General features: G+C 43.1%; 1 protein-coding gene across 1 annotated transcript; it reads right to left on the bottom strand.

Moving 5' to 3' along the window:
• Positions 1-605: 605 nt before the first annotated feature.
• On the bottom strand, positions 606-16,072 carry LOC122707445 (PRAME family member 8-like). Its single transcript, XM_043922913.1, has 5 exons — positions 15,959-16,072; positions 15,606-15,778; positions 3,178-3,441; positions 2,166-2,723; positions 606-1,167 (listed from the first exon to the last, which is right to left on the bottom strand). The coding sequence occupies exons 1-5, from the start codon at positions 16,070-16,072 to the stop codon at positions 606-608; spliced, it is 1,671 nt and encodes a 556-aa protein (XP_043778848.1).
• Between the last annotated feature and the right edge of the window lie 226 nt (positions 16,073-16,298).

A 16,298-nucleotide genomic window follows, 5' to 3' on the forward strand; every position in this document is an offset into this window, starting at 1 on the left:
GGGTCATGACCTGTGTCAGCAGTGAGGACTCTGGCAAGAGCTCTTCACTCCACTGGCTCATTGGCCACTGAGTATGTTCCCCTTTGCGTGTATTAACCCGATGAACAGACACGGAAACAAGCAAGGAGGTAAGAGATGCCCTAGATAGAAAAAAGAACTTGCAGGAATGCTAAGGTTTCAGGTCATAGACAACTCCACGCCTTTTTAAATTTTGTCACTATCTGGAGATTTCCAAGATATAAAACTGAGAAAACAGGATATTTCATGCAGGATAGCAGTAGGTTTACATGAGGGGTCTTTTTATTTCTGACCATTTCTTTATAATCATCCACCAGAGATAACTTTAACTTATGTTTCTCAAGCTCAAATCCCCCTAAATCATTTTGGTTCACATTTCTAACTCTGTGGGACACATATCCCCAAAAGTCGCATCAGCTCTCCAGGTCAACATTTCCTTCTGCAAATTCACTGGCTCACTTTTTCTTTTCTCATTCACACAGAACAAATGTCTGAAACCATGGGTCTGGTTTCCCTTTACGACGTACCTGTGTCATAGATTTCAGCTTTCAAGTGCCCAGAAGAAAGCTTTTGATAGGTGCACCCAACTAGGCAGGGTTGTATTCAATAATTTCTAAATGGGAGTAGTCGTTGTAGCCATAGGAAGCAAAGAAGATGGTGTTAAGCCAGATGGTCCTGGGATGTCCCAAGTCTCTCAGAATCTCCAAAAGCTCAGCTCGAAGCTGGGCAAGTCTCTCTTCTGAAAGAACTGCCTGAGAGCTGTTCTCCAGAGGGGCTGGGTAAAACTCATGACTTAAACTGGGCAGCCCTGAGGTGTGACGCAGCAGCTTCTCCATGGCCACCATGGAGAGGGAGTTCCCACACAGGCTGAGGGACCTGAGCTGGGAGCAGTGGTTCAGAGCAGCCAGGATGGCCTCGATATGGGAGTCCATGATCTCACACTGATTTAAATCCAATTCCTGGAGGGTATCTGCAACTTGCTCCAGCAGAACTTGAAGGAGCTCAGGACTAAAGTCAACCAGGGTGACCCCACTCAGATCCAGGCCTTTTAGCTGACTGATGCTTGGGCACTGGGATAGGTGGGTCAAGTCTGATTCTGTAAGGAGGCAGTAAGTTATCGCGAGGTTATCCAAGGGGCTCACCAGACACCTGTAAAGAAAGGACAATTAGGTCTGAGAAACTGGGGAGGCAGGTGACCTCCAGGTGAGAGACAAGTGATTTTCCCAAGGCCAAGGTCATTCTGACCGTCAAATAAAGGTCAATATCCAACATGCCCAGTCTCATTTTAGCCTGAGTTCTTTCACCTTCACTGTGTGACTGAGTCAAGTACATAGAACCTTGAAATCTCTCTTTCCTAATCTGTCAAGCAGGGTGTAACATACTCTACTTTCTTATAAGGGTGAATGAACATAATGGAATATCTAGAACCTGCTCAGAGGGAGAGCCTGACATCATGTCTAAATCAAGTGCAGGCATCTCTGAATTTTAGTATCGGAAGAGAAGGTAAAAGATACTTTCATCTCAGGCTTTCTTCTGTCTTTGCTTGGGCTCAGGCACTCATATCTCAGGCTGGGTGAGGTACCTGGGTTACATGAATAAAAAAACAACCTGGGTAATTTCCCACAATATCAACTGAGGTTTCCAGTCTGCAGGGGCTCATTTATGTCCCTGTGTCATCTGCAGATGATCTGCCACTTTCTACTGTCCCTTTGGCTCCTGCTCTATTATCATCATCTCCAGAACCATGCATTTCCCATATATTAACTAACTTACCTGAAGCACAAAAAAACATTTTAGAGACAGGGAATTTGAGAGAGGCTCGAGTCTGTGGCCACAGACTTGCAGAGAAATTCAGAAATGCTCAGGTCCCTCCTCAAGACCCTTTCCACTTGTTTTCCTATGTTGTCTGGACATAGATATCTCCTCCTAAAGTAGAAACCTCAAACTGTTCTTTGGTACATTCCAGTCCCATAGTCTATAGCTCCCTAGATTGGTATCCCTTTCCAGAGTCCCTATCCATTTGTTCCTCTGCCTTGATTTCGGTAGCTCTGTGTTACCACACTTCAGGATAGAGCATAAAATAAGACAGTGCACTTGACATGGTAGTGTTGTGTTTGCTGTTTCTCAACCAGTGCTGCCTCCCTCACCTGAGCATCTGGTCCAGGTGGCCTGACAGGAAGAAGGGAGATTCCAGACAGAGATCCCGGAGGTGGTGCAGCTTGAGGAACTGAGAGGTAAACTGGACAACAACATGCTGTTCCTGCTCCTCAGAGACAGAAAGTATGAATCTCTGCACGTTACTCATCTGGCCCAGGAGAGGAGCAAATGTGGCCAGGCTGGACAGATGCCAGTTCTGGTTGACTTCTATATCCTGGATACAGTCCAGCTGCACCACACTCAGGACCTTCATAATATTTTCCACAGGCATCCCAAAGATCTTCAGCTTCTTACAGCACAGATGTATGGAATCTTTTCTCTGTTCTGCCCACCTCATGAGGTAGGTGAGGAACTCATCCATGGCCCATTCCTTGAGGCTCATCTCTACAAACACCTCCAAGGGAGCCAAGGGCTGCTCTGTCCTTGACCTGTCCTCAGGAACTGGTGCCGTCAGTGAGCTTGAGGACATGTGCTCTGTGTCTCCAGACCACATGCTCCAGAAGTTCTGGCCGGTATTCCTTAAATCCAACACCCGCAGTTTGCACCTCCTGTGGGGAAACAGCAGATGGGCAGCAATGGTTTAAAATCCAAACTGAATGAAACCACAGTCTCAGAATATAGGCAACACTAAGACTTCTCACCTGAGTTTTTACTTCAGATTCCTGACATTACCTGCTGCCTTGCCCTCTTCCTCTTCAGTATGGATACTGCCTCACTTTCCTCTATCTCCTTTGCCCCATCATCCTTCTTGATTTTCTACTTCTACAATCCTTAAGAATCCCCGGGAAGAGGCTGGGACATGTTCTTTCAGGTTTCCCTGCACCTTCCCCCACACTTCCAGAAGGCATTTCTCAAAGAGGGCTCAGCAGTGGTCAAGGCCTCTGAAATTCTTCATTGACATCATCAGAAGCCTCCGGTCCATCCCTTGACCATTCACTCTATGACCCCAGCTGTCTCTTCTGGATGTCTAGTAACCTTCCAGGCTACCTGGATTAGACTCACCTGGGGCGCTCCTTCTGGGCAAGCAGGACATCAAATCCATCCAGTACTGCTTGTAAGGTTATCAGATGAGGCAGCTCCATCAGGCCTCCCAGAGGCAGGCGGACAAAAGGCCAGGCATGCACCATGGTCTTCAGAGTCTTACTGTGACTCCCATAGAAGGCTTCCATGAAGAGTGGGGGCAAGAGCTCAATGGGCAGAAACTCCAAAGCACTCATGGCCAAGTCCTCATTCCTTAGCAGGCTTATAGCTGCCAGGCCCAGGAGTCTGGGTGGGGCCCAAAGACTCATACTGATCTGACTCTGCTACAAAAGAAATCCTCTGGAAACTTCCAGAGAACAAGGCATCCTTCTCAGGCCAAGCAAGAACATACCTCTGTGTCCCCACTCCTCAGAGGAATCTTCTCAGACAAAGGTCACTGCCTTGGCAGTAGTGCAAGTGCCTGTTAGTCCCAATTACACTCTGGACTCAGTGGGCACAAAGCCATAGCTCTACCCCTATGGGCACTAGAGTATGATCTCACAAGTAGCAAGAAGGGAGAAACCCAACCACCATCCGTCCATTTCCATCCACTGCTTTGCTTAATCATGTATCACTGGGAAGTGGGTACCATGTGCTAAAGGCTGAGATTCATCTTTTTTAGGGGGAAATTTTTTAATGTATCACTTAGAGCCTTGAGACTATGGGAATAGGAGCATCATGTGGCCCAATATAGCCTTTATCCTCAGTTCCTACAGTTCACTGAGCTGATAAAGAGTAAGAGATATCCCTGGAATGAAGGCTGTTTGTGCTCAAGCTAAACATTTTAAATTTCAAGAAATAAAATTTCAAAAAAGAAGAGAAAAAATTTTAAAAAAGAAATGAAATTCCAAAGATGTTTTTCACTAAAAAGAGCATCTGCTTTGTTAAGACATTTAAAAAGCACCAATCAAATATTTGGGATTAAGTCAAAACTACGTTCAAGGTAAAACCAAAATCTTAAATCGGTATATATGAAAATAAATAATTTTTATTCATTTATCTCTATTTTTCAATTTTGGCAGCATGGCATGGGGTGTCTTAGTTCCCAGACAGGGAATGAACCTGCTGACTTGAGAACCCCGGTGGTGACTCTGGAATCCTGAAGATTCTGCATCTCTTTGGTGTCTAAGCCTTATACAGACCTTTCTAATCACATCTTACTTCTTTTCAACAACTAACTGCCAATCAGAAAGTGATACCTGATTAGATTTCAGACTGTCTATTGGGTTAATCCTGATTGGATCTTTGTTACCTTCAGAGGAATTGATTGAATCAGATTTGACTCAGGAAGGATAAAGAATGAGGGAGGGGTATTGGATTTCTTGACTCACCCACAAATATAGATTTGGCTTTACTAATATTCATAGTAATAGTCCTGGGTGCGAGACAGGAAAGGGGTTATCCCTTTGTGACAGAAAAAACAAAACTTTGAAGCACCATTGTTTTGGGGATCTTCAGTCATAAAAAATTATCAAAATGTCCCAGAATTAAAATTGCTTTATGAAGACGGTAGTGTTGTTCCTGAAGGAAACAAAATAAAAGTATCCACCTCTGTCAGTTGTCCCTCAGGTGTTATGTTTGACAAGTGGAGATCAGAAACTACTCAGGAAGTAAAGGGAAGTCCTTTGGGGATGTGAATGGTTCTCCAGTCTTAGGTCAAGACCTCTCTGAAGACATCAGGTCAAAATCACATTTAAGAGGTCAGAGTGAGGGCTGGTTAGTTGGAGCTGAACGTCCGTAGAGGGATAATGTGAGTAACGCAAATAGTGTAAAATGTAGGGTTTTTTTCCCTTCTCTTGGGGAAGAAGGAAATTTAGAAGACTTTTCTCTGGGTTGTGTTTAGAAATTAAAAGGAGTGACTAAAAGGAAGAAGTATTGCTTCTGAAGGGGGTCCTCTCCAAAAGTTGAGATCAGTACCACAAAGTGAATGAAAAGATGGTTTTCACTTTAAAATTTTAAAATGAGACATTACAGAAGCCATGTAACTAAGAGTGTTATTAAGATGTGGGAGTATATTTGAGCTGGAAAGCTTTGAGATGTACATTTTTACACATTCTTTCTTTACATATATAAGAATTACTGAGACAAGAAAGGGGCAAGGCACAACCTTTAAAAGAAGGACAGGACATAAACTGATTAGTAAGAACCAGGTCCAGGATGATGGACTCAAATTGCACTTGCCCTTGATCCTCAGTATAGCTCATTGTAGCACAACCCAGCTGCCATGATGGTTCCAAGAATGAACATTAATGGTCAAAAAGTGGGCAGCGGTCCAATTCCCAGAAATCCCCATCCCTTCCCCAAGATGAAAGGGGCTTCCCTGGTGGCTCAGATGGTAAAAGAATCTGTCCACAATGCAGGAGGCCTGGGTTCAATCCCTGGGTCGGGAAGATCCCCTGGAGAAAGGAATGGCTATCCACTCAAGTGTTCTTGCCTGGAGAATTGCATGGACAGAGGAGCCTGGCAGACTATAGTCCATGGGGTTGCAAAGAGTCAGACACAACTGATTGACTAATATTTTATTGCTCCAAGATAGCTGGAATACTCCTCCCACTCATTAGCCTATAAAATTGCGTGCCCCTATAAAAATTGACAAACCTGGTGCCTCTCTTGCTTTCCATGATGGTCCACTCTCTCTCTATGGAGTGTGGGCCTTTATAAACCTTCTTTCTCTTTACTAAGGCTCATTCTTGAATTCTTTCCTGCATGACACCAAAAGCCACATGTTTTGAGTCCTTGCCAGAGACTCTTATGTGACCTGGGATCTGATCATTCTCCTGCACCCCCACTTTCATTCCTGAAACAATACTGCTTTGGAAAGGAGTTCAGTGAAAGGAACACTTCATAAGCAGTTGTTTTTGTTTCAGTCAATAAGTTGTGTCAGGTTCTTTTGTGACCCCATGGACTGAATCCCATCAGGCTCCTCTGGCAATGGGATTTCCCAAGAAAGAATATTGGAGTGGGTTGCCATTTCCTACTCCAGGGGATCCTCCTGACCCAGGGATTGAACCTTTGTCTCCTGCATTGGCAGGCAGTCTCTTTACCGCTGAGACACCTGGGAGAGACTTTAAAAATAGCATATGGAATGCTTCTAAGTTTCTGTTTAGAAAGCCTAACTAGTAAAATAAAAAAACTACAAAGTATGTGAGTGTCAGTAACACACCAGCTCTGATGTGGTTGGCAGGGTGCTCAGACCTCAGATGCCTTGTAGAACCCAGGCAATGATTCTATATTCCTTCTTTGATGCCTGAGGCTTTTAGAGGACTTTCTAATCATTTCTTTCCCCTTCCAACAAGTAACTTCTGATAGGGAAGTGATACCACGTTAGATTCCAGAATATCCAGCTGGTTAATCCTTAAATTTGTCTTACTCCAGGTTGATTGAATCAGATTTTCATTTCAGGAAAGAGAAATAATTAGGTCAAAGGGGAAGTTAAAACACATTCCTGGATTCACACCGTAAATATTGATCGAGTTTTATTAATACTGGCAGTTGTAGCCCCAGGTATGTCAAGGGAGGGATTAATCTGTTCCTGACACTGCACAGAAAAAGGAAAACCTGGAAGCATCATCTTTGGGGGACTCTTTGTACATATTAAAACTATTCAAATGGCCTAGAAATAAAGCAGTTTCACAGGAACAGTGGTGCTGTCCCAAAGAAAACAAACTAAACTTCTCCATGTATCAAGTTATTGTGCCAGTGTTATGATGGAATAATAGCAGATCAGGAGCCTATTCAGGGAGCAAGGGCTGTCTCCTGGGGGTATGGTTGGTCCTCCAGGTTTAAGTCATGGCTTCTCAGATGGAGATCAGGTCAAACTCACAGTGAGAAGTGAGGGTGGGGTAGGGCAGCCTGGAGCTGGGCATTCCTACAGCAACCCTGTAAATGACTGAAAACAGTGTAAGATATGGATATATTGTTTTCCACTGACTTGGAGAGAGATTAAAAGACTTTTCTCTGGGTAGAGTTTAGAAACTAAAGGGTGTGGCCAAGAGGAACAGTGTCACCTTTGCTGGTGTTACCTTTCATGAAGATGAGATCAGACTAGCAAACTCATTTGAAAGACTAAACCTAAGCATGTGAGCAGAGGGGGAGGTGACCAGGCCAGGAATATGAGGCATTTCCAAGTTTGAGAGCCACTGATGGAGGTGCTGTGGGCTCCTGAAGAACTCGGACCCAGGGAGAGAATTAAACATGAGTCAGTTACACACAAGCTTGTCATCATCATGGCAATTGCTATCAGAAGTTATCTTACAGCTCCTTCCCAGAAGGCAGATAGCCCCAGCCATTGTCCAGGGGCCTGAGATGTGGAACCATAATCCCATTAGCTGATTTCCGAGTGTATATATATATATATATATATATATATATATATATATACATACACATATATATCAGTTCAGTTCAGTTCAGTTCAGTTCAGTCGCTCAGTCGTGTCCGACTCTTTGCGACCCCGTGAATCGCAGCACGCCAGGTCTCCCTGTCCATCACCAACTCCCGGAGTTTACTCAAACTCATGTCCGAGTCGGTGATGCCATCCAGTCATCTCATCCTCTGTCGTCCCCTTCTCCTCCTGCCCCCAATCCCTCCCAGCATCAGGGTCTTTTCCAATGAGTCAAAACTTCGCAAGAGGTGGCCAAAGTATTGGAGTCTCAGCTTCAGCATCAGTCCTTCCAATGAACACCCAGGACTGATCTCCTTTAAGATGGACTGGTTGGATCTCCTTGCAGTCCAAGGGACTCTCAAGAATCTTCTCCAACACCACAGTTCTAAAGCATCAATTTTTCAGTGCTCAGCTTTCTTCACAGTCCAACTCTCACATTCATACATGACCACCGAAAAAACCATAGCCTTGACTAGATGGACCTTTGTTGGCAAAGTAATGTCTCTGCTTTTTAATATGCTATCTAGGTTGGTCATAACCTTCCTTCCAAGGAGTAAACGTCTTCTAATTTCATGGCTGCAGTCACCATCTGCAGTGATTTTGGAGCCCAAGAAACTAAAATCTGACACTGTTTCCCCATCTATTTCCCATGAAGTGATGGGACCAGATCCCGTGACCTTAGTTTTCTGAATGTTGAGCTTTAAGCCAATTTTTTCACTCTCCTCTTTCAATGTCATCAAGAGGCTTTTCAGTTCCTCTTCATTTTCTGCCATAAGGTGGTGTCATCTGCATATCTGAGGTTATTGATATTTCTCCCAGCAATCTTGATTCCAGCTTGTGCTTCATCCAGCCCAGCGTTTCTCATGATGTACTCTGCATATAAGTTAAACAAGCAGGATGACAAGATACAGCCTTGACGTACTCATTTTCCTATTTAGAACCAGTCTGTTGGTCCATGTCCAGTTCTAACTCTTGCTTCCTGACCTGCATATAGGTTTCTCAAGAGGGGGTCAGGTGGTCTGGTATTCCCATCTTTTTCAGAATTTTCCACAGTTTATTGTGATCCACACAGTCAAAGGCTTTGGCATAGTCAATAAAGCAGAAATAGATGTTTTTCTGGAACTCTCTTACTTTTTGATGATCCAACAGATGTTGGCAATTTGGTCTCTGGTTCCTCTGCCTTTTCTAAAAGGCAGCTTGAACATCTGGAAGTTCACGGTTCACATATTGCTGAAGACTGGCTTGGAGAATTTTGAGCGTTACTTTACTAGCGTGTGAGATGAGTGCAATTGTGCGGTAGTTTGAGCATTCTTTGGGATTGCCTTTCTTTGGGATTAGAACAAAAACTGACCTTTTCCAGTCCTGTGACCACTGCTGAGTTTTCCAAATTTGCTGGCATATTGAGTACAGCACTTTCACAGCATCATCTTTCAGGATTTGAAATAGCTCACCTGGAATTCCATCACCTCCACTAGCTTTGTTCATTGTGATGCTTCCTAAGGCCCACTTGACTTCACATTTCAGGATGTCTGGCTCTAGGTGAGTGATCACACTATCGTGATTATCTGGGTCATGAAGATCTTTTTTGTACAGCCCTTCTGTGTATTCTCACCACCTCTTCTTAATATCTTCTGCTTCTGTTAAGTCCATACCATTTCTGTCCTTTATCGAACCCATCTTTGCATGAAATATTCCCTTGGTATCTCTAATTTTCTTAAAAAGATCTCTAGTCTTTCCCATTCTGTTGTTTTCCTCTATTTCTTTGCATTGTCACTAAGGGAGGCTTTCTTATCTCTCCTTGCTATTCTTTGAAACTCTGCATTCAAATGGGAATATCTTTCCTTTTCTCCTTTGCTTTTTGCTTCTCTTCTTTTAACAGCTATGTGGTTTTTTGTTTTGTTTTTTTCCATTTATTTTTATTCATTGGAGGCTAATTACTTTACAATATTGTAGTGGTCTTTGCCATACATTGACATGAATCAGCCATGGATTTATATGTGTTCCCCACCCCAAACCCCCTCCCACCTCCCTCCCCATCCCATCCCTCTGGGTCTTCCCTGTACACCAGCCCTGAGCACCCATCTCATGCATCCAATCTGGGTTGGTGATCTGTTTCACCCTTGATAATATACTTGTTTCAATGCTCTTCTCTCTGAACATCCCACCCTCACCTTCTCCCACAGAGTCTAAAAGTCTGTTCTGTACATCTGTGTTTCGTTTTCTGTTTTGCATAAAGGGTTATCATTACCATCTTTTTAAATTCCATACATATGCATTAGTATACTGTATTGGTCTTTATCTTTCTGGCTTACTTCACTCTGTATAATGGGCTCCAGTTTCACCCATCTCATTAGAACTGATTCAAATGAATTCTTTTCAATGGCTGAGTAATATTCCATGGTGTATATGTACCAGAGCTTTCTTATCCATTTGTCTGCTGATGGGAATCTAGATTGCTTTCATGTCCTGGCTATTATAAATAGTGCTGCAATGAACATTGGGGTGCACGTGTCTCTTTCAGATCTGGTTTCCTCAGTGTGTATGCCCAGAAGTGGGATTGCTGGGTCATATGGCAGTTCTATTTCCAGTTTTTAAAGAAGTCTCCACACTGTTTTCCATAGTGGCTGTACTAGTTTGCATTCCCACCAACAGGGTAAGAGGGTTCCCTTTTCTCCACACCCTCTCCATCATTCACTGCTTGTAGACTTTTGGATAGCAGCCATCCTGACTGGCGTGTAATGGTACCTCATTGTGGTTTTGATCTGCATTTCTCTGATCATGAGTGATGTTGAGCATCTTTTCATGTGTTTGTTAGTCATCTGTATGTCTTCTTTGGAGAAATGTCTGTTTAGTTCTTTGGCCCATTTTTTGATTGGGTCATTTATTTTTCTGGAATTGAGCTTCAGGAGTTGCTTGTATATTTTTGAGATTAATCCTTTGTTTGTTGCTTCATTTGCGGTTATTTTCTCCCATTCTGAAGGCTGTCTTTTCACCTTACTTATAGTTTCCTTTGTAGTGCAAAAGCTTTTAAGTTTCATTAGGTCCCATTTGTTTATTTTTGTTTTTATTTCCAATATTCTGGGAGGTGGATCATAGAGGATCTTGCTGTGATTTATGTCGGAGAGTGTTTTGCCTATGTTCTCCTCTAGGAGTTTTATAGTTTCTGGTCTTACATTTAGATCTTTAATCCATTGTGAGTTTATTTTTGTGTATGGTGTTAGAAAGTGTTCTATTTTCATTCTTTTACAAGTGGCTGACCAGCTTTCCCAGCACCACTTGTTAAAGAGGTTGTCTTTTTTCCATTGTATATCCTTGCCTCCTTTGTCGAAGATAAGGTGTCCATAGGTACGTGGATTTATCTCTGGGCTTTCTATTTTGTTCCATTGATCTATATTTCTGTCCTTGTGCCAGTACGATGCTGTCTTGATGACTGTGGCTTTGTAGTAGAGCCTGAAGTCAGGCAGGTTGATTCCTCCAGTTCCATTCTTCTTTCTCAAGATTGCTTTGCTATTCGAGGTTTTTTGTGTTTCCATACAAACTGTGAAATTATTTGTCCTAGTTCTGTGAAGAATACCGTTGGTAGCTTGATAGGGATTGCATTGAATCTATAGATTGCTTTGGGTAGTATTCTCATTTTCACAATATTGATTCTTCCAATCCATGAACATGGTATATTTCTCCATCTATTTGTGTCCTCTTTGATTTCTTTCATCAGTGTTTTATAGTTGTCTATGTATAGGTGTTTTGTTTCGTTAGGTAGATATACTCCTAAGTATTTTATTCTTTTTGTTGCAATGGTGAATGGTATTGTTTCCTTAATTTCTCTTTCTGTTTTCTCATTATTAGTGTATAGGAATGCAAGGGATTTCTGTGTGTTAATTTTATATCCTGCAACTTTACTATACTCGTTGATTAGCTCTAGTAATTTTCTGGTAGAATCTTTAGGATTTTCTATGTAGAGGATCATGTCATCTGCAAACAGTGAGAGTTTCAGTTCTTCTTTTCCTATCTGGATTCCTTTTACTTCTTTTTCTGCTCTGATTGCTGTGGCCAACACTTCCAAAACTATGTTGAATAGTAGTGGCGAGAGTGGGCACCCTTGTCTTGTTCCTGATTTTAGGGGAAATGCTTTCAATTTTTCACCATTGAGGACAATGTTTGCTGTGGGTTTGTCATATATAGCTTTTTATTATGTTGAGGTATGTCCCTTCTATTCCTGCTTTCTGGAGAGTTTTTATCAAAAATGGATGTTGAATTTTGTCAAAGGCTTTTTCTGCATCTATTGAGATAATCATATGGTTTTTATCTTTCAATTTGTTAGTGTGGTGTATTACATTGATTGATTTGTGGATATTAAAGAATCCTTGCATTCCTCGATAAAGCCCACTTGGTCATGATGTATGATCTTTTTAATATGTTTTTTGGATTCTGTTTGCCAGAATTTTGTTAAGGCGTTTTGTATCTATGTTCATCAGTGATATTGGCCTGTAGTTTTCTTTTTTGTGTGGCATCTTTGTCTGCTTTTGGAATTAGGGTGATGGTGGCCTCATAGAATAAGTTTGGAAGTTTACCTTGTTCTGCAATTTTCTGGAAGAGTTTGAGTAAGATAGGTGTTAGCTCTTCTCTAAATTTTTGGTAGAATTCAGCTTTCACAGCTATTTGTAAGGCCTCCTTAGACAGCCATTTTGCCTTTTTGCATTTCTTTTCCATGGGGATGGTCTTGATCCCTGTCTCCTGTACAATGTCATGAACCTCCATCCATAGTTCATCAGGCACTCTGTCTATCAGATCTAGTCCCTTAAATCTATTTCTCACTCCCACTGTATAATCATAAGAGATTTGATTTAGGTCATACCTGAATGGTCTAGTGGTTTTCACTACTTTCTTCAATTTAAGTCTGAATTTGGCAATAGGGAATTCATGATCTGAGCCACAGTCAGCTCATATACATACATTTATGTATATAACTCTACATATACATCTATATATATAAATCTATATAAATCTATAAATATACATATATACGATGACAAACCTAGACAGTGTGTTGAAAGGCAGAGACACTACTCTGCTGACAAAATTCACATAGTCAAGGCTATGGTCTTTCTAGTGATCATGTATGATTGTGAGAGTTGGACAGTAAAGAAGGCAGAACAACAAAGAATTGATAGGTTAGAACTGTGGTGCTAGAGAAGCCTCCGAAAGTCACTTGGATAGCAAGGAGATCAAATCAATCAATCTTATGGGGGATCAATCCTGAATATTCACTGGAAGGACTGATGCTGAAGCTGAAACTCCACTATTTTGATCATTTGATGTTAACAGCTGACTCATTGGAAAAGTCCCTGGTACTGGGAAAGATTGATGGCAGAAAAAGGCATCAGAGGATGAGATGGCTGGACGGCATCACCGATGCACTGAACATGAACTTGGGCAAACTTTAGGTGATGGTGAGGGACAGGGAGGCCTGGCATTCTGCAGTCCACGGGGTCGAAGAGTTGGACACGACTGGGCGACTGAACAACAACAATCCAGGAACAATTGCAACATGTGAATCTCAAGTTCGAATCCACCTAAATAAATTTAGTTTCTATTTCTGACACTACAGGACACATGTCCACAAGCATTGCATTACCAGGAGACTACATTTCCCCCTGCAATCATGCTCCCCTGTAGGATCCCCTTTCCTTTTCACATTCACATTGAGTAGATGTCTGAAATCATATGTCTGTTTTCCCTTCACGATGTATCTTGTCCAAGATTTCAGTTTCCAAGTGCTCAGTAGAGAGCTTGGGATTGATGCACCCAACTAGGCTGGAATGTTACCACCATATATGATGGGCTCAGGATGATAGAATGTGTTATCTCCAAAGTGTGGACAGGGGGTGAAGCAAATCCAGATGGTCCTGGGGCATCCTAAGTCCTTCAGAATCTCAAGCAGTCCAGTCCGACACTGGGCAAGTCTCCCAGGTTGGAGGATCCCCAGAGAGCTGAAACTCTCCTGAGGGACAGGGTACAGCTTTCGACCTAAACTGGGCAGCTCAGAGGTATGTCACAACATCTTCTCCATGATGGGCATGGAGAGGAGGTTCCCACACATGCTGAAGGATGTGAGCTGGAAGCCGTGGCTCAGGGCAGGCAGGATGGCCTCGAGGTGGGAGTCCCTGATCCCAGATTGCTCTAAGTACAGCTCCTGGAGGGTGGCTGAAACTTTCTCCAGCAGAGATGGGAGGAGCTCAGGACTAGAGTAGGTCATGGTGGCCCCACTCAGATTCAGGCTCTTTAGCTGACTGATGTTCGGGCTCTAGGACAGATGGGTCAAGTCTGAATCTGTAAGGAGGCAGTGAGTTATTGACAGGTTGTCCAAGGGGTTCATCAGGCACCTGGGGAGAAAAAGAGAAGTTAGGTCTTAGAAACTTGAGGTGAAAGCTGACTGCAAGGTGAGAGACAAGTGATCTGCCCAAGCCCAGGTTTGGTATGATGATCTGATAAAGATTGAAACCCAGAATGGCCAGTCTTATTGTAGCCAGAGTCATTTATCCTTCTGTGTGACTGGGTCAAGTACATAGAGTCTTGAAAATTCTCCTCATTAGGGAAGCAGAGAAAAACTTCCTCCACTTCTGTTTGAGGATGAATGAAGATAATTGGATCCACTAGGACAAGTTCAGAGGAGAGCCTGATACCTTGTTTCAATTGAGGCTGGGTATCACTAAAATTTAATAGTAAGAGATACACTTAAAATTCTTCCAATCCATGCTTCCTTCACACATGCTTTGGCCCCAGCTACCAATCTCAGGCAGGTGAGGCTTTTGGATGACATGCATAGAGAACCAACCTGGACGAGATCCCATAACATCCACTGAGGATGCCAGTGTGCATGGGCTCACTTACATCCCTGCCTTGTCTGTAAACCATCTACCAATTTTAATGATCCCTTTTGATCCCTACTCTATTACCATCATCTTCAGAGTCATGCATTTCCCATATGTTAATAACCTTATCTGAGGCTTCCCAGGTGGTGCTAGTGGTAAAAAATTGGCCTGCCAATCCAGGAGACATAAAAGACAGGGGTTTTATTCCTGGATCAGGAAGATCTCCTGGAGGAGCGCATGGCTACCAACTCCAGTATTCTTGCCTGGAAAAATCCCATGGAAAGAGAAGCCTGATGGGCTACAGCCCATAGGATCGCAAAGAACTGGACATGACTGAGTGACTTAGCATACACACATGGAGAATAAAAGCGACCTTTATACTTGGGGAATTAGGCTCATTGTGGCCACAAAACCAGTGAGCATGGAGCTTCTGTTTACAAATGTGCATGACTGATGGAATTTTCCATGTTCAATGCTACATTCCCTTAATTATTTTCAGATGGTCACCTAAGCTATTGTTGTTCATTTGATCACTCTTTGTGATCCCATGTACTGCAACATGCAAGGCCTCTCTGTCCCTCACCATCTCCTGAAGTTTGCCCAAGTTTATGTTCATTGAGTCAGTGATGCCATCCAGCCATTTCATCCTCTGACACCCTCTTCTCCTTCTGCCCTCAATCTTTCCCATCATCAGGGACTTTTCCAATGAGTCAGCTGTATGCATCAGATGACCAAAATATGGGAGTTTCAATGTCAGCATCAGTCCTTCCAACAAATATTCAGGATTGATTTTCATTAAGATTGACTGGCTTGATTTCCTTGCTTTCCAATGGACTCTCAGGATTCTTCCCCAGCACCACAGTTCAAATGCATCAATGCTTGGTGTTCTGCCTTCTTTATGGTCCAGCTCTCACAGACGTACATGACCACTGGGAAGACCATAGCCTTGAGTATGTGGACCTCTGTGGGCAGAGGAATGCCTCTGCTTTTCAAACACTGTCTAGGTTTGTCATAACTTTCCTGCCAAGAAGCAAACATCTTCTGATTTCATGACTGCAGTCACCATCTGAAGTTATTTTAGAGCCCAGGAAGAGGAAATCTGTCACTACCTCCAGTTTTTTCCCTCTATTTGCTGGTCAGTGCTCCACACTCACCTGAGCATCTGGTCCAGGCAGCCTTCAAGGTACAAGGGGGATTCCAGATGGAGATCATGGAGGTGGTGCAGCCTCAGCAACTGAGAAGTAATCTTGACAATGTGCTGCCCATTCCACTCCTCAGGATCAGGCAGGTGGGTGTGGGAGACAAACAGTTTCTGCACATTGCTCATCTGGCCCAGGAGAGGAGCAATCATGGCCAGAGTGGACAGATGTCAGGTGCAATTCACATGTAACTCCTGGATACAGTCCAGTTGCACCATGCTCAGGACCTTCATAATATTATCCATGGGAAATGAAATCATTTTCAGCTTCTTACAGCACAGGTGTATGAAAGGGTCTCTCTGCTCTACCCACTTTAGGAGGTAAGTGAGGAATTCACTCATGGTTCTTTCCTTGAGGTGAAGTTCTGTGAACACCTCGAAGGGAGCCAAGGGCTTCTTGATCCTTGACCCATCCTCAGCCATTGGTGCCATTGATGAGCTTGAGGACACATGAACACTGGATCCAGACCACATTCTCCAGAAGTCCTGGCCAGTATTCCTTAAATCCAGCACACGCAATTTGCACTTCCTGTGGGGAATCAGCAGATTGGCAGCTATGGTTTTTAGATACATCAAAATTAGGCAACACTCTGACGTGGCACCTCAGCTTTTACTTCACATTCCTGATATCACCTTCTTCCTTGCCCTC

Source organism: Cervus elaphus, chromosome 14 (assembly GCF_910594005.1).
Source record: "Cervus elaphus chromosome 14, mCerEla1.1, whole genome shotgun sequence".
NCBI classification, from domain to species: Eukaryota; Metazoa; Chordata; class Mammalia; order Artiodactyla; family Cervidae; genus Cervus; species Cervus elaphus.

Bases quoted from the DNA above. Each gene is read 5' to 3' on its own strand.
- LOC122707445 (XM_043922913.1), bottom strand. From the start codon at position 16,072: ATGGCTGAGGATGGGTCAAGGATCAAGAAGCCCTTGGCTCCCTTCGAG. The intron at 3,442-15,605 runs GTGAGTGTGGAG...GGCCCCACCCAG, and splicing joins TGCCTGGACCAGATGCTCAG to ACTCCTGGGCCTGGCAGCTA. The intron at 2,724-3,177 runs GTGAGTCTAATC...GTTTCCCCACAG, and splicing joins GCCCAGAAGGAGCGCCCCAG to GAGGTGCAAACTGCGGGTGT.